We start from the raw sequence: 23,296 nt of genomic DNA, 5'->3' as shown, positions 1-23,296 counted from the left end.
TTCCGGGATTGGTATCCGGTATCAGCGAGTACCAAAAAGAAATATCGGTACTCATACTCGATACAGGAAAACCGGTATCCATGCATCCCTAAATGCGCGTCCACTTAATGCGTCAAAAACCTGCAATGCACTTGCACTTTTTTTCCAACACAGTGATGCGCGATAAACGGTACAGACGCAATGTGAAGAATGGGGTATGCCTGTGGCAGAATCTGCTACTTTCTTGCATTTGTTGTGCATATGGCACCCATTAAAATCAATAGGCGATGCACAACAAAAGTGGGAAAATACGCCACAAACGTGATGCGCATTCTGGGGAATTAGGGGAAAAAACATATAGGCCTAAAATCCTGCTGAAGGTTTCCATCTACTTTAATATTTTCTGACATCTGCACTGATGAATGGTATCTGTATTCCAAGGTCATGATTGGCTGTCTGGTGACTCTGGGTGCTCTCAGGCAGTACAGTGTTTTCAGGAGATCACACAGGGCAGCTCTGTATCATTCTATGGAGGAAAAAGCAATGGGATCAGTTGCTATTATAAAGTGACAGCACCCCATGACAGAGCACATTGCGCAGAGCGGTCACCGGCCCCTCCCACAATGCACCGCGCGCCCTCCTCCCATGCTGCTCTCCGCTCGGTGACGTCGGACCCGGAAGTGTGCGTGCTGCGGGCGGTGCTGTGTTTACTTCCGCCGGAGTCGGAGCTGGAGCCGGGGAGCGGGAGACCCCGAGGATGAGCTGAGCCGGAGGGGGCGGCAGACATGGAGTGGCTTATGGGGTAAGCCGGGAGGGGGGCACAGTGAAGGGCACGGGGTGAGGGGAGAGGTGACCATGACAGGACATGAAATGAAGGGTGACAGCAGACTGATGAGCAGGAGATGGGATAGTGCAGGACAAGATGAAGGGCAAGAGGCAGAGGGGTGATACGGTCTTCATAGGGCAGAATGGGTACTGAGGGGGGAACTAATCTGGGGAGGGGGGACATGAGGTGACAGGTGAACCACATTGAAAGGGGGGTAGAGGCTGCAGAGGAGTCTGACACAGGATTATACACAAGGTGCACTGGAAATATGAGCCGTGAGGGTTATAGTGAAAGGTCATAGGGGGATCCATGAATGACAGGTGGGGTGATCAGATGGAGGACAGGACTGTCATCAGGACAGGTGGGCTGAGTGGAGGAACCACAGTGACAGGTAGGGTAGAGGCTGCAAAGGAGCAGAGTGATCTGACACAAGGGATGGGATAACACACAGGGGACAATGAGAAATAAGGCCATTGGGGGATATGGTGAAAGGTTGTTGGGGCCAGCAATATCAGTGGACAGGGCTGTCATCAGGAACAGGAGGTGACAGGTGGGCTGTGTGGAGGAACCACAGTGACAGGTAGAGGAGAAGCTGCATAGGGAGTAGGGGGATCTGACAAATGATAACACACAGGGGACAATGAGAAACTAGACCTGTGGGGGTCATGGTGAAAGGTTATTGGGGCCAGCAGTATCAGGTTGGGTGATCAGATGGTGGACAGGGCTGTCATCAGGAACAGGAGGTGACAGGTGGGCTGTCACAACAGGGGTGATCTGACACAAGGTATGGGATAACAAACAGGGGCTGATGTGAAATATAATCTGTAGGGATTACAATGAAAGGCCATTGGGGGCAGAAGTGGCAGATGGGGTGAAAGGTAAGGAGATGATGGACAGGGCTTGCCTGAAGGGTGAAGTGTGCTTGGATGTCCCTGGGATTACTACTGATGCACTATGCTGGTACTGGGTGCGGGCATCAGTGACCCCGTTGCGAACAGATGTGTTTTTTAGAATATGTGAAGGGTGACACCAGACTGTTTAGGAGCAAGCTGGACAAGATGATAGTTAAGGGGCAGATATGGCCTCCATAGATCAGTATGAGGCCAGCTTATTTGGAAGGATAGGACTGTCATCAGGGACAGGAGGTGACATGTGCTCTGTGGGCTGTCTGGATTATTAATAGAGGGGAGAGGCTACATAGCGAGCCGGATGATCTCATGGGGAGAGAATATATATATATATATCTCAGACGCACAACGCAGTGGGAAATATTATCTATAGAAAATACAACAAAGGATAAAGCAGAAAAATGTTATTGAGGTCCTGGGGGCAATGGTTAAATATGGACAGATATGGGACAGGGCTGACCTGAAAGACAAGGTGCGCTTGGTACAGCTTGGGTTTTACAGATGAACCACCACGGCAAGAAAATTGGTGCATAGGTCATTGGCTGGGTGAGAAGTCATCTTGTACAAAGGTGCTAATATGTAGACATAGAGGTGAGCTGTCAGTGTAGTGGGTGACATGGTTATTTGGGGTCCATAGTAGAACGGTGACAGGCTGTGGATGATCTAAGCTCCATGTGATAGCATGCAGTGAAGGGTGTGGGGGATAACGTCTGTCACCAGATCTGACATGCAGGACATGGGGTGGTCCAGGGACGTGGAAAGGGTGAGGACAAATCTACCAGCATAGAAATGGCACGTAGGACAGGAAGGTTTGCAGAAATGGGGACGGCAATGACAGGCCTTGCATATCTGTCAGCACAGGCTTGCTTTATAGTGCATGTAGACTGTGATACTGTCAGCATTTATTGGTGCCATTGAAAACATTTTGTTAAATCTGTTTGATAAGTGTAAAAAATATTTATTCCTGCCAGCATTTGGTTCTTAAAATGTATGTAAATTCCAAACTCTTTATTAGTGGTGAGAGGATACGACCCCTGCCAGGTATTTATTGCTGTGTCCAAACTGGAGAGGGTCACTTGCTCTGTTTGTCCCAGTAACCATTGCCAGTAAGACTGAAAGTGATGTAAGTAGCCTAAATTGTGAGCTGTCACCAGAACAAGAATAGAGGGGGGGAACCTTTCAATGGGGTGATAACTGTGTTAAGATTGAGGATTTCTCTCCTGTCTACAAGGAAATCTCCCCAGCTGGATTCAGGCATAAAAAGCATTACATGACATACGGAAAATCTAACTACTGCTTAACTATTCGCTATCCAAAACTAATAACAAAAGATATAGATTAAAGTAAAACTCCGGGCAAATTAAATCCTAACCCTTGTCGTGCGCCGACTCCTGCACTGCAAGGGTTAAGTGCTGTATCTAGGGAGCTAGAATAGCAAAGTTATACTCGCCTGAACCATGATCCCGGCTTGCTCTTAGATTGGTCCCTACACAAAATGAGCACCTAACCCTTGCAGTGTGCGAGGAGCCCCACTGCAAGGGTAAAGATAGATTTGCCTGGAGTTCTGCTTTAAGCTTCCTGTGACTGGGTGACAACGCTACTGACAGGCTGCTTATGCTGTGGTAGAGTTGTCATCTTGTCCACTATCCCCTATAATCCATTGCAATTTGCTGGCAGTGGCCGGTTGCTTTGGCTTAAACTCCCCCCATAGCCTAGGCATGCATCTTGGATAAAAGAGTTGGGGGTCACATGCTGAAAAAAGCATCACCTTGTACAGTTGCTCAAGAACAAATAGCAATATGTTTATTGGTGGTGCCTGCATTATGTGATGAGCGTCTCAATACATGTGACTTCATATATACTGTAAGAAGAGTACTGGTAAAACGAATATACGGTATGTATCACACACAGGATTTGTGCAATTGTGGGTAGTGTCCATGTTCCGTCTGTCAGTTAAGCAGATAGAAACAACGCATGCCATGGTACTGAGCGTACTGCGTTACACTACTTGTTCTAAGTAATAGGTATGTGGTATTGTTTGAAGCATTGTCCCAGGCAACCAATCTTACATGAGCTTTAATTCTTGTGACCACCCTAAGCTGCTGAAAGAAGCATTCTGATTCCCTGTAGGGAGTTCCTACATGCTGTAGATGTTTGCTCCGGGTTGCTGTACGAGACCAATAGTAGTTTATAAAGTTATGTAAAAACCCAGGTGCCGGATGGTGCACCATGACACATGGTGTATATGTGGGGACCTGTGACCTTTTCCTCTGAGCTGTCATCTTATATATTTGCTGTCTCCTCATCTGCTCTATTTTTAGTGTTTAACTCTTTCTGAGTCTGAGATCTGCAAAGTGAGGCAGTGCCGCCGGTGAATGTGGCGTTATTAACTCTAGATTCCAGGAAACAAACCACACAACTCAGCCAAAATAGAATTGTAGCTTCTGAGAAAAAGAATATACTTTTTATGATGTCATAATGGTTCTGCATAGGGATGCACCCATACTGGTTTGTCCCTATCCAGTACGAGTACTGATATTATTTTCCCGGTGCTCACCAATACCGATATCAGAAGTCCAGGCTGCGTGTAATGACTCGCCACCCGACTTACCGATCAGCAGGAAGCATGTAACCGGCTTTCTGGCCAATCAGGAAGCCGGGCGCCGTGTAATGACTTGTTGCTGGGCTTCCTGAGTGGTCGAGAAGCTGGCCAATCAGGATGCCGGCCAAGGAGTCCTTACACAGCGCCCGGCTTCCTGATTGGCGGGGTGACGAGGGAGCAAGAAGCCGGCTTTCTGGCCAATCAGAAAGTCAGGTGGAGGGTGATGGCTCGCCATCTTGCTTTTTGATTGGCCAGCTTCCCGACTAATCACGAAGCTAGGCGGCGAGTCATTACACGCTGCCCGGCTTCCTGATTGGCAGGGAAGCCGGATCCATGCTTCCTCGTCGCCAAGTAGTTTGGTGGAGCAGGGATGTCTGTTGGGAATATCTTGTGACAGGAGTCCCCATGGAGCCAGCGCACGATTCTGTTTGGCAACAGTCATTAAAAAGCTGAAACCTCCCTTTTTTGGGTTGAGTTGACCTTCAAAGAGTATGATTTATTTTTAGAATAAGGATGTGTTCAGGGTTGCAAGGTATCCAATGTGTCTATTTTTTATTTTATTTTTTACTTTTAAAACAGAACTCTGTTCACAAATTGTTATAACCCTTGTAGTGGGGCTCCCCCCCACACTGGAAGGGTTAACAGCTGTTTTTTTGTCTAGGTTAAAAAAAGAAAGTTATACTCACCCGATCCTTGGAGCTGGCCGATTGTCACAGCACTCCCTTCTGCCTCTTTCCTTCTACGCTTCAGTGATGGTATGGCCCTTGGCACTTCACATCCTATGCACTGTGTATTGGACTTGAGGACGCCGAGGGATATACTATTGTTACAGTGTAGGAGGAGACGGACTGGAGGGAGCGCTGAGATTGCTGGCTGGCTCTCAGGTTCGGGTAAGTGTAACATTTTTTTAAAATTGTAGTTGCTAGATGAAAAGGTCCAGTTAGGCCTTGCAGTTCGGGGGTAGCCCCACTGCAAGGGTTAATAACAATTTTGCCCGGAGTTGTTCTTTAATGAGAATAAATGTCTGTAATGGGTTAATTACTATGCAGCAGCATGAGGACTGCACATCTATGCAATGTGCTTTGATCAGCAAATTCTAGTTAGATAAAAAATGATATTACAAAAAAGACATACATGTAACACATGGCGGTGAGATTACGATGTGCGCTATTATTTCCTCAGTTCACCTAAAATTAATACAATTTTATCTTTTTTTTTTTTTTGAGCAGAGAGAAATTCTAATTTTTTCTTTTTTTTGAGGCAAACCGATGCATCTTCTTTGTGAGCGATCCATTAAGCACTGCCAGGGAAGTGTATGCAGATCCCAGTGTAACATCAGACTTGTAATCCACCATCAGCAGAACTGGAGGCCACATAAGCCTGCCTAGAAGATGGCCAGACTGGACACATCCAGCTACACTGTGATCAGGCCAAAGCCATCTGTTCCATTCTGCCAGTTGGTGAAATACTGTAATAAGCTGTAATAAGCTGTGCAATTTCCTTTTATTGATTTCAGACCGAATTAGTATGATGAAAAATCCTTTATATAGCTCTGTCCCATTGCCAAGAAACCGCTAATGCTTCATATCATCACATTGTCTGTTTGCAGATTTGACAGCGAAGGTGCGGAGTGTTCACTTAGCATAGTAAACGTTCCCTTTATTGAATAAGGTGAAGATGCGTTCACGTCAACCAACCAATCATGTGCAAGAGAAAGCTCTGTATAAAATGACATTAAAGTCAAAAAAATGTTTCCCTCCCTCCCCAATATTAATGTAAGTACTTACCTTAAATGATATCTCTTAATCCGATCTTGCTCTTCTTTCCTGATGTTTTCATCTGTCCCTCCAGCGCTGCTGCGGGTCTCTCCGATCCAGCGCTGACTCCTCTGTGCTTGCTGACACTTCCTGTCCCACGGTGTCTGCATGCGGGTGCACGCGTCCATAGACTTACCTTGCGTCTCTGCTCATCCCCCGACTGAATCCGGACTGCGCATGCGCCCGCCCCAAGATGCTTTGCGGCCGCCCGAGCAGTTTGGGATTCTCGGGCGGGAGCACACGGCGAAAACGGGGTAAGTTTTAAACCGCTGTTAAAGCGGGTTTTAACAAAAAAAACTTTTTGCCTATATCTACTGCTTGCTAGCATTAGATATATGCAAAAAAAACGTAGGGTTTAGAAACTCTTTAAGGTTGGCCATACACTGCGCTATTCTTCTCATTCAGGGCCCTGTCACACCATGTCCGGACCAGATCTGCACGCGTTTCTGCAAATGCAGTGCGTTTGTGACCCATTCCAGTGCGTTTTCTTCTGTTTTTTGGGGGTAATGTCATTATGCAAATTATTCTCTTCCTGCTCCATGTCATAGCTTCTGTTGTGTTGCAGTGCGGTGTGTTTGTGACGCGTTCCAGTGCAGGAAAAATGTTTCATGCAGAATTTTGTTTTTTCTGCACTGGAACAGACTGGATTGGTGTGAACAGAGCCCAAAAATCACATACAAATGCAATGGGATGCATTTTTGGTGCGGAAGAAAAATGTAACGTACCGCATCTGATCCAGACATGGTGTGATGGGCCCTCAACCCACAGGCTGACCGAGAACAAATAGAGCAGATTCCTCCATCAACACTACTAGTGTGTCGATCACTGAATCCCCGCTGTTTGCATTGTATTCTGATAGTGGCCGCTGTCAGAATACCCGAACAGAGCCAGCAGCTCATTGGCTGCCGGGTCTGGTCATACAAAAATGTTGCGGCCAGCTCCTTCGATCAGCTGATTGATAGATGCCAGCACATACTGTGAGAATTTCATACGGTTTTTGATGAACCAGTTGAAATTCGCCCAGTGTGTGCCACTGTCGGCACCCTTTTGGCCGGCCTCCCTCGATCAGCTGATCGAAGGAGCCGGCTGCAAAAATCTCCATATTTCTGAGCACCCTTAAGGTGCTCCTACACTTTGCGCATATATCGGGCGACTTTCGTTTGCGATCTCGCTTTCGTCCGATATTCGTAAGGTTGATGGGGAGTCTACAACCGCAAATACTGTACAATCGTATGATGTTCGTCTTCCAGCAGGCTAGAAAACTTCGGTCGATTGTACGATTTTCGCAAGATTGGTGGCGTTCCCGTACGATTAATACTGCTCATGCGCAAACGGAAATCCGTGCGGTCGATTAATGAAATTCGTCCAGGTGATTTCTGCTAAAGACCGCTAATTGAACTGTGCGATGGTCGGGGCAGGATGGGGCCGCCGTCCAAAAATCGTATTGCGGCTCGGTCATCGGATGAAAATTTTCGTTTTTTGGGCACCTTAAGTTTCTGCTGCACACCATTCGGTGGTCCGATTGAACACAGCTGCACTATTATTTACTAAGCTAAGTGACCATTCACTTTACTACATGAACAGCCTCTGCACCAGGCATAGGGAGGCTCGGGACTTTGACAGTTGTGGAACTACAAGTCCCATGAGGCATTGCAAGACCCCCTGAGAACTGAATCCCAGTATTTAAACTATATGTACTAACTACATATAGTTTAAATACTGCTGGAGCACCGAGGTTGCCTACCCCTGCTCTCCACCTGTAATAAGCTACTGCTAATATCTCTTATTACATTTACAATCTTGTATTTGGAAAGTGACAGGTAAATGTGGGTTCTGTAGGTAGCTGTGGAGTTCCTTTTCTTCTCCAGAGAATGTTGTCATCATGGACATATATGGACATGGATATATATATATATATATATAGCCAGATTATTATGACCACCCCATCAGTACTTCGTTGGGCCACCTTTTGCCTTCAATACTGCGATTCTTCTTGGCATTGACTCCACGAGATGTTGAAAGGTGATGCGAGGAATCTGACACCATGCCTGATGAATAGCACTGTCCAGTTCTGTGAGATTTGATGGTTGTGGAAGCAGCTGCCTGATGGCTCTTTCAACTTTGTCCCACAAATGCTCAATTGGATTGAGATCTGGCGATTGTGGGGGCCACCTAATGCAAATCTACAAACGTCAGGTGGTCATAATAATCTGGCCACTCAGTGTATATAGATGGTTCAGCCGGCTAGAACGCGATAGCTTTGCTTTTTATTTGACAATAATCTGGTTTATTGAATGTCATCTGGTGCTCGTCTATGGCAGGTTTTCTCCCTTATAAAATGGTGGCGTGCTATTTACAGATGGGCTATAAATGATGCTCTGAACCTATGGAAGCTGTACTCTGAGTACTCCATGTGTCACTGCACATACAAGGCATATTAAAAAGGCAAAGTCCACCTTTTAGAATTTTTTTTATAAATGTGCACTTCCTCATAAAATAAAAACATGTGCGCTTTTATTTGTTTGCATTGGAGCCAATAAAGCGCTGCAACTGCTTTTCAATGGATGCTTTTCAATGGATGCTAATGCAAGGGAGCCGAAAAATGAATGGGTGTTAATGGGACCAGTTCACACTGCTGCATTCCGTTCTGTTGCAGTGCGATGAAAAGAACCGTCGGCCAGTATTTATGGCAGTGTCTGGTTTTGTGTTTGGGTATGGTGCATATATGAAGCATGATAAAGGCCGCAGAGTTCTCAGGTAGAACATGGATATTGGCTTTTATTGAAGCAATATCATATATTGATCTGCATTCTTGTGACTTAGGGCCCCGTCACACCATTGCTATTTTTTGCAGATCGCACTGGACCAGAAAGCAGGCACTAATGTGCCACGCGTTTGGGTGCCAGCGATCACACCGTGGGCGGGGGGCGTGCCATTGAGTGCAATGCACCACCACGCAAAAAAAACTGAGGCGGCCGGTGAAGGTGAACGGGTTGCGTTCCAGAGGCCGACCGCAGTGGAACACACTCCTGATGGTGTGACAGGGCCCTCAGAAAGCAATAAATGAATGTGATCAGTGACAGCCAAGCAACAAGCATTTTCAGAAGGAGGTCAAAAATGACCTTTGCAGTGTGTGCGGAAAGGGGGACAGAGGACACTGCAAGGGTCATTTTTGACCTCCTTCTGAAAATGCTTGAAAAATACACTGCAAGGGTTAAATGCTCATTAATTCCTAGGGGTAGAGGAACGCAGTGTAATAGCTTACTCCTTGCTCTGGCAGGCTACCTTTTATCATTGAAATCATCACATTCTGGGAACGCACGGTAAATGTATGCTTTGACACGCGTTCACAAAACGTGCATCGTGCTTGCGGTGCCATCACTTGTTAATGGGACCCCAAACGCTTCTGGGAAAACGCGTGTTTTCCCCCGCATGTGGACATACGTTGAACGCTCACAAACGCGCGGAAAGTTAACAGCTGACAATGCTGCATGAGCTTCTTTGCCATACGTATGGCAGCAGCCCGTTGAAGTAAATGGGTGACTCGTGCCAAAACGGCATGTGGATGTGATGCATGTTCCTGGTACGCCGAGGTGTGACGGTCTCTTAGACACCACAGTTGGCGGTTGTATAGTGACATCATCTAGTACAACGTTGGGCTGATACATTAACTTGAAGATGGTGAGGTCCCGCCCCCAGCCTGGAGCGCCGGAGAGAGCTGGAGCGGGGAATAAGGCGAGAGTTACAGACTATACTCTACCTGTAGACGGGATGAGCAGTTACCCCTTGCAGTGCAGAGGTGCTTTCTGTGTAATTACCAGAGTTCAGTTTCAGGCTAGGTTCACACTTGCACTACACCACACGACACCCGGGACGCACAATTGTGTTCAGGTGCACACAGTGATTACCGCGTGGCTCCATTGATTTCAATGGTCGACTCGCTACTTTTTTTTTCTTTCCTCACTTGCACGGGCGGAATCATGGAGGGAATACGCACGATCCGCCCGGTGCGACTGGGGTGCCATTAGAAAATAATGGCACCCGCAGCATGATCGGTTCACACCTTGACGACTCCCGAGCGCACGTCAATCGCGCACAAAACCGCAGATTGCCGCACGGTCAGGAGTCGCCCAGGTGTGAACCTAGCCTCAAGTAGCTCATCATTAGACAATATCCTGATCATGATTGACACTGGATTTCCTTTGTGTATGACTAGCCCAATATGACTATGGATGCCTGGAATCCCTTGTCCTCATAGCCAGAACCTGAGTGTGTTCATATGGGCAATACCAGGTTCTCATCATCTATAGGAGGTCAGAACCTTTCAATAAGTGTGGCAGGTTTGAGTTTTACTATAATAATAAATGCACATTTCTTCATAAAAGGAAACAAATCTGCATTCATTTTATTTTTAAACACATTGACCGTGATCATGAGGGTAATACTCTGGCTGCTCCAGACTCTTCCTCCCGTCCATGTCCATACCAAGGGTACAGGGAAGAAGAATGAATGGACTACAAGGGGGGGGGATCTGACCATGAATATGGGTGTAAGATATAAGGTGGTCAGAAAGGTAAATGTAACCCTTTAAAGGAGAACTATGGGGTTAGGGCTTTTCCCCATAGTTCTCCTTAGGGTAACCGGAGGACACAAACTAGTGTCCTCCGGTCACCCTAAGCTCAGTATACAGCGAGCTGCAGCTCGCAGTATGCTGAGACACCGCAGCTGAAGCGGATCCCGACAATTATGTCTGGATCCGCCCAGCTGCGTGAGTGACAGCTGGCTCTGCCTATTCAGAGGCAGACCCAGCTGTACCCGCCCCCTCCCCCGTCCGTTCCGCCAGTCATCGCTATCGGAGCGGAGAGGGGGAATCCAGCCACTCCCCTGTCACGGCAGAGAGCTGTGACAGGATCGAGAGGTGAGCGAACGCCGGTATGTGTTCCCTCACCTCCCGATCTACTGAGCCGACCTGTGACAGTCTCATTGTCACAGGTCGGCTAGAACTATGAGCTGAGTGAAAAGCACTCACCTCATAGTTCTCCTTTAAGGAGAAATTGAAGATGCAGAAAGTGACTGTTACCAAATGTTAAACATTCTTTTATTTGGGAATTTTATGATTTAGTTCAGGAATGCTGATCTAGATTTTATTTCTACATTGGAATCTGAAAGGATGACAATTTGATTGCTGTATGGTGGACAGTTAGTCCCCGTTCACACATTGCGTGAATGCGCGCCACAGGTTGCGTTCTGGCACAGGTCCAAGCAATGTGTTCAAAGGATGCATAATAGAAGTCAGCAGCACTCGATGATGTGTGCGAAGAAGTAAAGCACTTTGTATTACATTGTCACATGCGTCATACAGCCAACGTTTCGGGGGCCACGCAGGGTCCCTTCTTCTGGGTGACATAGTGACGTCACTCCTTCGCACACACCGAGTGCTGGTGACTTCTATTATGGACCGTATCTGACACGGCGCCACCCATGTGGTCACTTCAAGCACCAACCTTTCATCCAAGGTTTTTACGCTGTATGGAGTGCAGGTGATTTCGTATTATCGTGTTCAAAGGGCTCCTGACGCAATTGCTGAGCTTGCGGCAGGTAAAGAATGCATTTTTTCCTGCACATGTGCGTATGGCAGTCGTGCACAAATGCACAGGAAAAATAAGTGGAGCGCTCAAAGCTGCACAAGCTACTTCCTGCGATTGTCATGCGTGCGGAAGCCTGTTGATTAAATGGGCTGAGGGCCCGTTCACACCTCCTCCAGGTCATCTCCAGACCGGACTGTTTCAGGGCCCAAAATGCATTGTAATGTATCTCTCTTCTATTTTTGACCTCTGTTCACACCAGCGCAGTCCGTTCCAGACCAGAAAAAATACTGAATGTCTCATTTTGTCTGGTCTGAAACGCATGGAAATGCATAAAAAAATGCATGTAAACGCACTGGAACTCACCTGAAAGCCCATTTTAAGCTAAAATAAAAACCCAGCTCCAGAACGTGGTAAAAATGCTGCAAAATGCAGTGCACTGAATTCCAGATCTGGTCTGGAAAATAGTGTGAACCTGCCCTCACACATGGCAAAAATGCACACAAATGTGGGTTTGCGCACATTCACGCATCACCTGGTGAGAACGTGGCCTTGTATAGTACAGAGAAATGCGTGCAAGTCTGTTGGCTGATCTTTCTATTCATTTCTTTGATAGAGCAGAGGTCAGGCAGCTGACCCATCCTAAACCGATATTTCATTTAAGGGGCAGACTCCTTTCCCGGATCTGCTTTCATGGCCGTAAAGTCTCACTTCTCTTGCTGCAATCCAGATGAATGTGCAACTCCAGCAGGGATAGTGCAGAGCTCTGGTGCATTCTGGGAGCTGTCTGAGGCCTTTAAGTAATCCAGACTTCTGCTATTTAGAGAAATTCCTAGGAGTGCGGAGCGAAGGTTTTCTAGCAAAAGAGAATTTGTATATTGTTATTGGCAAAAATACTCTGAACTGGCAGCAGGTTCTCAGAGCGGGAATTGAGTTCCTCTTCATAGACCAAAAGGGAGCAGATAAGGGAAGTTCATTGTTGGGTTTTACATAGAAAGGATAAAACGCAGAGCAGTCCAGGCAGATTCGGGGGGTCCGGGGCATTGTGGGGTGACAACTACAGCTCTCAGGTTTATAAAGCTGACTAGACAATGTTTTGTTGGAACGTTTGTTTGGAATCGTTCATTCAAGTTCATTCGATCTTGTCATTCAGATCGTTCAAACACCCTTAATGAACTCCAGGTTTCAGAAAGATTAACCCTTGCAGTGGTGCTACCCCCGAACTGCAAGGGTTAACTGTTTTTTTTTCCCCAAGGGGCGAAATAAAGAAGAAATGCCCTCAATCCTGTGGCAATGAGTGCTCGCCTCTCTCTCTCCCTCTACTTTGACTGTGGTATGTCCCTCAGTGTCCTCGCACGTAATACAGGTGAATAGATGATGATGATGATGATGATGATGTCAGCAGGACTTTGGGGACCAGCGTAGTAGCCAGGCGGCATGCAGTGAGGTACAGTGAGCTCATAGAACTGAATGAAATGTCACTTGGGACTACGTAGCCGTACGCCCCCCTACGCTCACCTCAAGTGCAGGTCCGTACGGGTGCGCGTTTCCTGGCTCGGACGCAGACAAGATCCATCCGCGCACGGACGTGTAGGGGAGCGTACAGCTGCGTAGTCCCATAGAGAAGGATGGATGCGAATCTGTGTTTTGCGCGACTCAATCCGCCTTAGGCTCCATACACACATGAGCGGTTTTCCGCGTTACGAATACACGTGTAACCGCACTAAACATAAAAACAATGCATTGCAATGTGCATTGTTCAGCGTGATTTTTATGGGTGGATTCCGCATGTTCCGGCTATAGTAACCGCCGAAAACGCATAGAATCCGTGCGTATCTTAGCGTTTGCACAGTTTTGTTTGGAAAACCACGCGGAGAACGCCATCGCTGACAATGGAGACTTGTAGTTAGTGCAGTGTTACTTGTAGCTTGGGATGACGACTTCACTTTTCCATCAGGTGGGCTCGGTTATATTTGGAAAGTGATGTCATTGGGCGTCTATGGAGTTATATTTAGAATCTGGTGTCAGCGGCAGTGTTCCCAGACTGGGGCCCTTTAGATGTAGGGAGACCCAGACATGTCAAACTTGCCGTACAATACTTGTTACGTTTCCACTTCCAGGGATTTAAAAAGTCTGATCGGGACATTTACAATGTTTATGCATTTATTTTTCAGATGATTATTGTGACCGTTGTGTAATGTGCATGTTTTCAGGGTGTACCAGGCACAGCAGCATTGCGAATTATACTGCGCCCACTGATGTGTGTTGCGATGGGTTATGATGATACATTGCACTCTTTACGTTTTAACCTTTTTTTTTCTTTTTTGTATTTTTTGACATGTCACAAAATGACATTCCATTCATCTTGGTTCACACCTGTGTGATCCGTGACCGTGTGGCAATCGTGCACAAAACCGCGTGGGTGTCGCTATTTTCTAACGGCACCTCAGTCGTGCCAGGCAGATCGTGCGGTTTCCCACCACGATTCCGCCCGTGCAATCATGCACGATCACGGCTGAAAGAAAACGCGTAGTGCTTGTCATGAAAAAAGGCACATATAACTTTTTTCAGAGATTGCCACGCATATACGCTGAGTGGCCAGATTATTATGACCACCTTAATCCTCCTGTCCCATCGCACTCCTGACCGGACAAAAACCCAAATCCAACTGGGTGGGTGCGGTGGTGACAGCGGATGCCTCCGTGAAATGTAGATAGATGAAAGTAGTCACTCGCACTCCATGATATTAAAGTCAATGCTGTTTATTGACTGAGATAACACACATCTCCTTAGCTAATGCTGTTTATTGACTGAGATAAGCTAAGGAGATGTGTGTTATCTCAGTCAATAAACAGCATTGACTTTAATATCATGGAGTGCGAGTGACTACTTTCATCTATTATGACCCCCTGACGTTTTGTAGGCAAATTAGCTATAATTGTGCGCTGAAGTTGCTAGAGGGCCAGACCATTATACATAGGGAAGCAGGTTGTTTACCACAACAGTAGAAGTGATTGTTTTCTGAAGATATGGGTAAACAACGCGATTTAACAGCCTTTGAACGTGGGATGATTGTTGGCGCTCGGAGCCATGGAGCGAGTATCAGCAAAACAGCATAATTCGTTAAACGTTCAAGAGCAGCTTTTGTTAAAGTGTTTAAAGACTGGACTGTCAGCCGAAAATCTGGGTCTGAACGTGCGAATTGTGGCCGTCAGCGACTAGTCAATGTTAGGGCAGAACGGAGAGTGGCAAGACTGGTACAAGACAACAGAAGGGCAACAGTGCAGTGTCAGATTCCTCGCATCACCTTTCAACATCTCGTGGAGTCACGAGGCGGCCCAACGAAGTACTGATGGGGTGGTCATAATAATCTGGCCACTCGTTGTGTATAACCCCATTGAAATCAATGGGTCCGCGCCGCAACCGCACACAATCGCGCAGTCCCAGGACGCGCATCCCGGGATCTCCTAAGTCTGAAGTAGCTCTAAAGCGGAACTCCGGGCAAAATTTTTCTTATCCCTTGCGGCGGAGCTATCCCTGCACTGCAGGGGTTAAGTGCTCGTTTTGTGTCTATGTGCTAAAAAAAAAGTTATACTCTCCCAAGTCACAGAGCCAGCTGGCAGCTACTCTGGTCCCTGAAGCGTGAATGTCTCTCATTGTCGTCACGCACTATACACTGCATAGAACCTGATGACTCAAGGATCGTTAGATTGCTGCAGTGGAGGGGAAGAGATGCTCCAGTGACCAGTCTAAGGGCAACCGTCTCGGAGGATCGGGTGAGTATAACTTTTTACATTTTCATTAATATTAATAATATATATATTTTTGGTATTTACTTTTTTTAGCCCCTAGACACAAACAAGCACTGAAACCTTGCCGTGTAGGGGTAGCCCCACTGCAAGGATTCTGCTTTAAGCTCCGCAGCACCTTGTGATGTGGTGTAGTGTGTCACATCAGACTGTGCTGGGAAAAAATGTAGCATGTACTACTTCTTTTTTTTTTTGTTTAGCGCACACCACCTTAGTCAGATGGTGTGAACTGAAATAGGACATAAGGCAAATTGTCTTGTCTACGCATTGGATCTGCATTGGTCATGGCTGCCCAGCTCAGCCTAATGCGTATGGTGTGGATGGGTCCTAAGGCTCCTTGGTACAATAGGTAGCATTGCACCAATGGGCCCAGTTCTGGGATCATCTCCCACCACAGACGTTGGATGGAGTTGGCACACTCTCTTTATATTTGTGGATTTCCTCTGAAACCACGGCGCCAGATGTGTGAACTCCAGGCACAGAGATTTTAGTTAGTTCCGGAGTGTAGACAAATGTTACCTGTGCTGAGGTGTAAGGCCCCCGTTCACACCAGGGCGGGTGTGGATCAGCGCAGTTTCATTGAAAGCCGTATGGAAACTGCGGGCGGAAAAAAAGCTCAGGGAGCAATTCTGGCGGGAGGCGCTTCGAAACGTGCGGTCGCATGAACAGTCCCCATAGCAATGTATGGGATCGTCCATGTCGGCAGATCCGCAGCGGTGTGAACGGGGCCTAATACATGGCCGGATCACCGCAATGTACTTTAAAACCGATACTTTGGGTTATGCTGGTGGGGGGCAGTAGACTGCAGTGCTAGTGCCATTTTGTGCCCCCCTCTTTCCTTGGCCATTCGTAGATTTCTACATATTATATGGAAAGACAACACAAGCGCTGCAGTCTGTGAGACCCCCAGCTGTCAAATCCGGAGCGGGCAGGAAGTATAGCAGGACCCGTACTATTCGGCATAAAGAAAAGCCAACGGTTTAAGGTACATTACAGCGATCCGGCAATGTATGTATTACACCTGAACAGAGGTTACATTTGTTCACACATCAGAACGCACCAAGCCCTCCGTGCCTGGCGTTCTGCTTCAATTTGCGTCTACTTTTATTTTTGATCCTGTGACTTCAGCGTTACATCGGCTTAGATTATTTCTGGGTGCTTTGGTGAGCGTGGCAATGATACGACAGTGTAAAGTTAGAGACAGGTTTTGATACGGTTGCTTTGCTGAAGTTGGACTGATTAAAATATGAACTCTGGTTGCTATGGGATACCACACTTGGCACTTTGGACCTTGCACGTTTTGAATGTATGGACCTGCTTATGTAATCTGATTCTTTGCTTAGTAAGATGCTGGCCTGGCCATATAGAATGACAATGAAAGCTTGCTAGGTCTACTTTTATCAAGACACCATCAAGTTTTCCTGGCTCACCTTTCCTAAATATCACCGAATGACAGAGGAGGGCGAAGAGTCCGATCTGTGAGGGACATTGAACTTCATCCGTCTGCCTGACAGCCGATGGACATTGCCGAATAGCGGAAACCTTTTCCCCACTACGGTTTTTGTGCTTCCTAATAACTGAAGTAGAGGTGGTTATAAATGACTTCTTATCGCTCGGTTTCTTGGAGGAGGTTGTATTGATGCTATTTCGTAGTTCAGCGTTGGGCTGAGTTCACACGGGAATCCTCATAAAAGCAGGCAGTTCATTTGCATGTTTACTGCTCCTGACTGCCTACCTACAAATTAACATGGCAGCCACTCAGGTCCGTACTCATTACTGCGGCCACCATGCTGCAAATTTCACTTGGCATGTCACGTTTTGAAAGCGGTACCACTTGCCAAATGCGTCCGTTGAGGTCAGTCGGACTGTGCGCCTGCCAAACGCTTGGCATGCGATTTGCGGAGAGGCATTTCAATATAAAATCCCCCTAAGATCACAAAAGGAAAATCATCATTCAGGAGCCGGCAATATCGCCTCCTGAACGTCTACAAACCGCCGCTCAAGAGCTTTTCTGAGGCGCAGTAAAGTCCGCCACCTGTGTGAACGAAGCCATAATTAGCAATTCACGCTCCCAGTCCATCATGTGTAGATGCCAGGGTGGGTATATGCAGTATTTTGTAACTGGCAGCAGCCATTTCTAGATGCTGGGCACCAAGGATTTTTCCAGCCCTGCAGTCTTATACATGTACTAAATCTTTCTGCATATAAATGTCTCCAGGGTTACGAATAGGTAAAATAATTCCTAGCATTATATGGCTATAATAAAATATTCTGTACCAGGTGTTGCCAAACTGTGGGCCATCATGCCTGTGGCTGTCTTGCAGTGCCTTATGGAACTTCCATCTAATCATGCCTTAACGTACCGTATTTTGCCCTCCATAAGGCGCACCTGACCATAAGACGCAGTCTGTGTAGTGTGTAGTTCCTGATAGCTGAGACAGGTGGCGCTGTGATTACAGCGCCACGGTCTCAGTGATCGCACAGAACAGACGATCTTCGTCTGCTCTACGGGCTCTGTGGTGAGCTCCTATACCGCGGTCACAGGTCCCCCAGAGGAGCGGGGGACCCCAAAAACCGCGGCGGGGGTGGGGTGAGCCCCGCCGACTCACCTCTCATTTGCTCATTGACATTTGCTCCATAAGATGCACAGACATTTTTGCCTGCCATTTGGGGGGGGTGAAGTGCGTCTTATGGCGTGAAAAATGCGGTAATTCATACAGTATCAGATTATATAAATAATGCTGAATCTTTAATTAGAATTAAACCCTCAAACTTTTTTTTTTTTCAATAATGAATCCAGATCAAACAAATATAAATTGCCCAGCAAAGTATTTTACATTTTTGCACACACACTTAGTTATCATGTTTCTGAATAGGTCCAACTTTCTCAGCTGGCTTCCCTGAATTTCCTGTCCAATACAAGATAAAAGTGTCCAGCAGCCATCCATCTACTAGTCTGGAGGAGGAGAGGGTAGCAGGGGAGTAACTTGCCTTTTTGTGCCTGTGTGTTAGTGGAGACACACACAGCTTACTAGCACACTCAAGTGTGACTCCATAGGACCCTGCAAGGCAAAGGATATATCAGGACCAGTGCTCAGGGGACCAGCTCACTCTGCAGGAAAGTAAAACTTTTAAACATCAAGGAGCAGCATCCATTGTAAGTGATTTCATAGCATTTGAAATAGCTCAAAAACCTTTTGACTTTAATATCACTTTAAGTACAACTACAGAACATTCAGCTCACGCACGGACAACATCTGTACTGTGCAATGAAAATCAGTTTACAGTAGAATGAAAAAGGAGTTTATTAACCAATCAAATGCACATAAAATTTCGCAGGACAAATGGCTCTGCGATCTGTGTGAATGAAGAATGAATGGGTATTAACATATTTTTTTGTAATATTAGGAAAATACTGCATTATGGCCACTAGGTGGAGCTGGGGAGTATCGGAAATACTTCTTTCCTTTGCTCCTCAATAGCAAAGTGTAGTGTAGTGGCTGCCTGGCATTCAGGAGGCAGTCTGTGCTTCTCTATGGGAGTACATGGCCATACGGCGCCCTACGCTCACCCGACCTGCACGTCCGTACGGTTGCGGCTGATCCATCCTGTCTGCATCCAAGTACAGACAACCACACATATGTGCAGCTCGGGTGAGCGTACGGCCACGTCCTCTCATAGTGAAGAACAGCCTGCTGCATACAGTCACACGCAGCACCTGTCCTTCCCAGGAACGGCCCGATACGTACGGATCTGTACGGGCCCACTCTACGCTGTGTGAATGAGGCTTAAAAGTGGTTCTCATGATTATGTGTATTTGCTTTTGTTAAAGCTGAACTCCGGGATCAGCAAATATTGTCTAAATACAAGACCCGTGTTTTCTTCCTTGAATCCTGGAATGCTTTATGTACAGTATTTCTTCTACATCTGTGCACTAATCCAGTGTAAAACTTCCACTAATAAAGACCAGTCACTGCTGCTCTCTCTCTCTGTACAGGGTGACTGGTCTGGTCTCCGCCCCCTCCTGCAGTTTTCTGCAGGAAGCCTGTAGTGGGTGGGGACGTTGGGTCCCTCCATCAGTTCTGCACAGCACAGCAATGGTGTAATCCATTTTTACAAAGGCATTTGGTGCACACAATGTGGTAGATATCCTTTTGTGGTTATTAAAGCGGATCTTTACCCATATCTTTAAAATAACAACAAACACACCTTTTAGAAATGTTTAGTAATGACAATCACATACTTCTAGATAATTGCCGGCTTTGTATTCTTTGCATTCCTTATTCCTCTTCTCTTCCCAAGTCTTCTGACGGTGGCCATGTTTACTAAGGGCAGATTACTAGCTCTCTCTTTACTTCCTGGATTTCTGGCACATGTGACCAGGACATCATCTCAGGGGAGGATAATGCCTTTCCCTGAGATCTTCTGAGATTACAGATGAGATGTCCCAGCAATGCTCTGCTGATGACAAGACAATCCCAGTGTGCAATGCGTTGGCAAACTGAAGTCATTTTGCCCTTTCAAAGCAGGAAGTGAATGTTCTGCAAGTGTAAGTACTTCATAGTCACAGCATTTTACACCTGACATGTCTATGTTATTATTAATCATCATACATAGAGGGATGCATTGGCAGAATTTGATTTTTGAGTGTAAAGGCGGCTTTAAGGAATATCTTTGTATGAATGTTTTTGTGCCTGGAGTCCAGCTCTAACTTTGGAAGGTCATGTGACTACATAATAATTACTGACCTTTTTCATTTCATGTTTGGGAGACAGACGGTGGGTCCATACATGATTTGGGCTGATTGTTCTTTGACATTCCGGCAACGGAGTATAAAGCATTGCTGAGTGGACGGTCTCACAGCGAGAGGCGGCATCTCCTGCGTATTGGCAGGCCCAGGCGGCAGTGTCCATCATCTGGCCGGCCTGGAGGAAGCCCTCTGCAGTCTCTGGTTTTCTCTGCACAATGGCATTGTTTCTTTATTTTGCTTTCTTCTTTCAAAGCAGCAGGAAGGGTGGTGTAGACAGTAATGCTTGGAATGGCTTTGATTCTGACCTCAGGGCCTTAGTGGAATAGTCTACTGTTATGTAAGAGGTAAGTCCGTTTTGCAATATGAGAAAAAGGAGAAGTACATTCAAACCTTTTATGGCTTTACTCCTGTTTTGGGTCTCAGGATTTACGAAAGGCCTCCTGTGACCCAAAGTTAGCACATGGCAGTCTGCTGTCAGCTGTATACTGACAGCACAGAGCCGTGCCGCAGCCGGGAACGATCGCCACAGTATTGTCGGATCCACTCAACTGCCTGATTGACAGCTGGCTCTGCCTCTATAGCCCCTGCCCCCCCAAGTCTGTCCCTCCAATGAGCACTGGAGGATCAGATCAAATCGCTGAAGGGGAAGTGACTGGCAGCCACCGCTCTTTGCAGTGAGGAGACCGTGAGCTGAGCGATCAGCAGTTACATGATCGCTCGGCATATAGAGCCGGTGTGTGCCAGCTGCAGTGTCATGCACTGGCTCTAAGTCCCCATTCACACCTGAACATTTTTGGGAATGTGCGCCAAACGCATACAATAAAATGTGCGCTTTGACGCATGTGCATGAAATTCAGCTTCTGTGCCATTACCAGATAATGGCGCCCCAAACAGGAATGTGCTTTGAGCAGCTCTTGATCAAACTTTGGAGTGGCGGTAGAGGACCTGACTGTGCTTTCTGGCAGAGGTGCTTGTGTGACAAAACGGGCTGCAAGAAATACAATTTTTTTTGGGTGGGGGGAGATGTACAATAGTTTTTATGTATTTGTTGCAATTGTTTTGGCTGATATGTAATATGGGTCCCAGTTACAGAAAAAGCTCAGTTCCCAAGCAAGGTATTATGGTATGGGCTCGTTCACATGATCGTTCCACAAGCTGAGTTTTAACAGGTGGGCTGTTGTGGTGTGACAGGTCCAAATGGGGGTTTTCGATGCATCACACTTTTTTTTTTTTTTCTTTCTTTTCTTAACTGCGGCATCCACTACGGCCACCTGTGCTGCAACACAATGCACTGCCGATAAATGCAGAGCGTCTGAATTTTTTTCACAGAGCACTGCACCACTGCTAGCGAGGAGCAGCACTGCAGGACAAAAAGGAGATGTGTATGGATGGACGGGGCACCACTGCTCATCACACCCACGTGTATGGATGGGGTTCCACTATCATCACACCCATGTGTATGGATGGATGGGGCGGGGACCACACCCATGTTATGGTGTGAACGGGACACATAGGAAACAATTATTTTCTGTGTGTCCTAGCATGGTAATGTCAGTCACCACTAATAGTGCATTTCCTCACAACACAATGCATGGTAAATGTCTCTGCGTGGTGCAACACAGTTTGAAAAAGGGCTGTGCATTTCACGAGTAGGGGTGAATAGCAGCGCTGCAGGACAAAGAAGTGGATGTGTATGGATGGACGGGGCACTGCTATCATGCAACAAGTTAATGATTTGTCGCACAACACTTTTAAAAAAGTATGCGCGCATGTAGAAATTGGTGCCCCAATCTGTGTTAATACCCTGGGTGTTTTTTATTGTGGATTGATTTGGGAGTCATACTAGCCCCAAATCAGGATTGTAGGAAGAAGGTTATGAACTCCAGGCAGCAGTATGACGCGCGCACCTCGTTGTGAGCATTATATTCGGGTTCAACATTGGCCGGGTGGGTCGTCATACACACCGGTTATGTGCTGCAGGTGTGCATTGTGAACAGGCGAGCCTTTGTTGCAAAAAAGGTGCAATACCCTGCAGAATTGTAAAGTTAGGAATGCTCTGCAGCCAGAGAAAGTGTTCTTTGTCACTACAGCAGCCACTTAAGTTCTATTTTTAACTGAGATGGGCTTTATAAAGTCAGGACATTAGCTGATCTAATGGAAAACGATTCCTCAGTACAGGGAGAGCAGTGATTCAATCCTGCAGTAGAGCCGTGTGAAGGTGCTGAATGGTGCAGACTATTCTCCCCGTTCCCTCCAGGTCAGTGTCTGGCTATATTTTGCTGCACAGTATTTATAGCAGGTGGGGTGTGTCGCTCCCCGCCTGGCATCACCTCCCCGCCCTCCAGCTTCCTGCCTCTCCACGTTAACCCTCTCCCAGTCCTCCGCTGATTACCAGCGTGTGCGTCACTGTGCCATGCTGTGCCTCCAAACACACAACTGGCCTCTGTTGTCACTGTGCCTCAGCCTACATGAGCTGCTGGAACCTTTCATCAGAAGTCCCTATAAGAGCTCCAACTCCCAATGTTCCCACCCAGGATCACGTTAACTAATTAAGCATAAACGACCCTGTAATAAGGATCTGACACTGTCTGGAGCGCAAGGGGGAAAGAAAAGCTTTCAATCTGGAGATGTTTGTGAAGCTGCTTAAATTTAACATGAGCATCAGACGCGCTGGCTCTTATAAAGTCAACAAGTAAGATGGCGTTCTTTGTCCCAAATAAAGTGGAACGTAGATTTGTCACACGGGAACTTTTCATGCCGGGGACTGGTTTAAATTGGGTTTTGAAATGACGGCATTCCCAGCTGAGCTAATGATATCTGCGTCATCTTGGCGCTGAAGACAACGTGAAGCGCTCTGACCTTGTCTGACGCATGCTGTTTTTAGGAGATCCTTAAATCTGGCAAGATCAGAATGTCTGCTGAGACCTTGGCTTATGTGGAATGTCAGGTGGATAGAGGGGTGTGTGTGTGTGTGTGTGTATATATATGTGTGTATATATATATATATATATATATATATA

At 46.7% G+C, this 23,296-nt stretch overlaps 1 protein-coding gene across 1 annotated transcript in view; it reads left to right on the top strand.

The window, feature by feature from the left end:
* The first annotated feature begins 619 nt into the window (after positions 1–619).
* MOB2 (MOB kinase activator 2) overlaps positions 620–23,296 on the top strand; it is a 59,415-nt gene continuing 36,738 nt past the window's right edge. Inside the window, exon 1 of the mRNA XM_018561355.1 lies at positions 620–781. Coding sequence (XP_018416857.1) covers positions 765–781 — 17 coding nt within the window. The 5' untranslated portion in view covers positions 620–764. The remainder of the gene's footprint in view (positions 782–23,296) is intronic.

Source organism: Nanorana parkeri, unplaced genomic scaffold (assembly GCF_000935625.1).
Source record: "Nanorana parkeri isolate BGI_ZX_2015 unplaced genomic scaffold, ASM93562v1 scaffold518, whole genome shotgun sequence".
NCBI classification, from domain to species: domain Eukaryota; kingdom Metazoa; phylum Chordata; class Amphibia; order Anura; family Dicroglossidae; genus Nanorana; species Nanorana parkeri.
The sequence above is the reverse complement of the archived record's forward strand: the minus strand, read 5'-3'. Positions and strand labels throughout refer to the sequence as shown.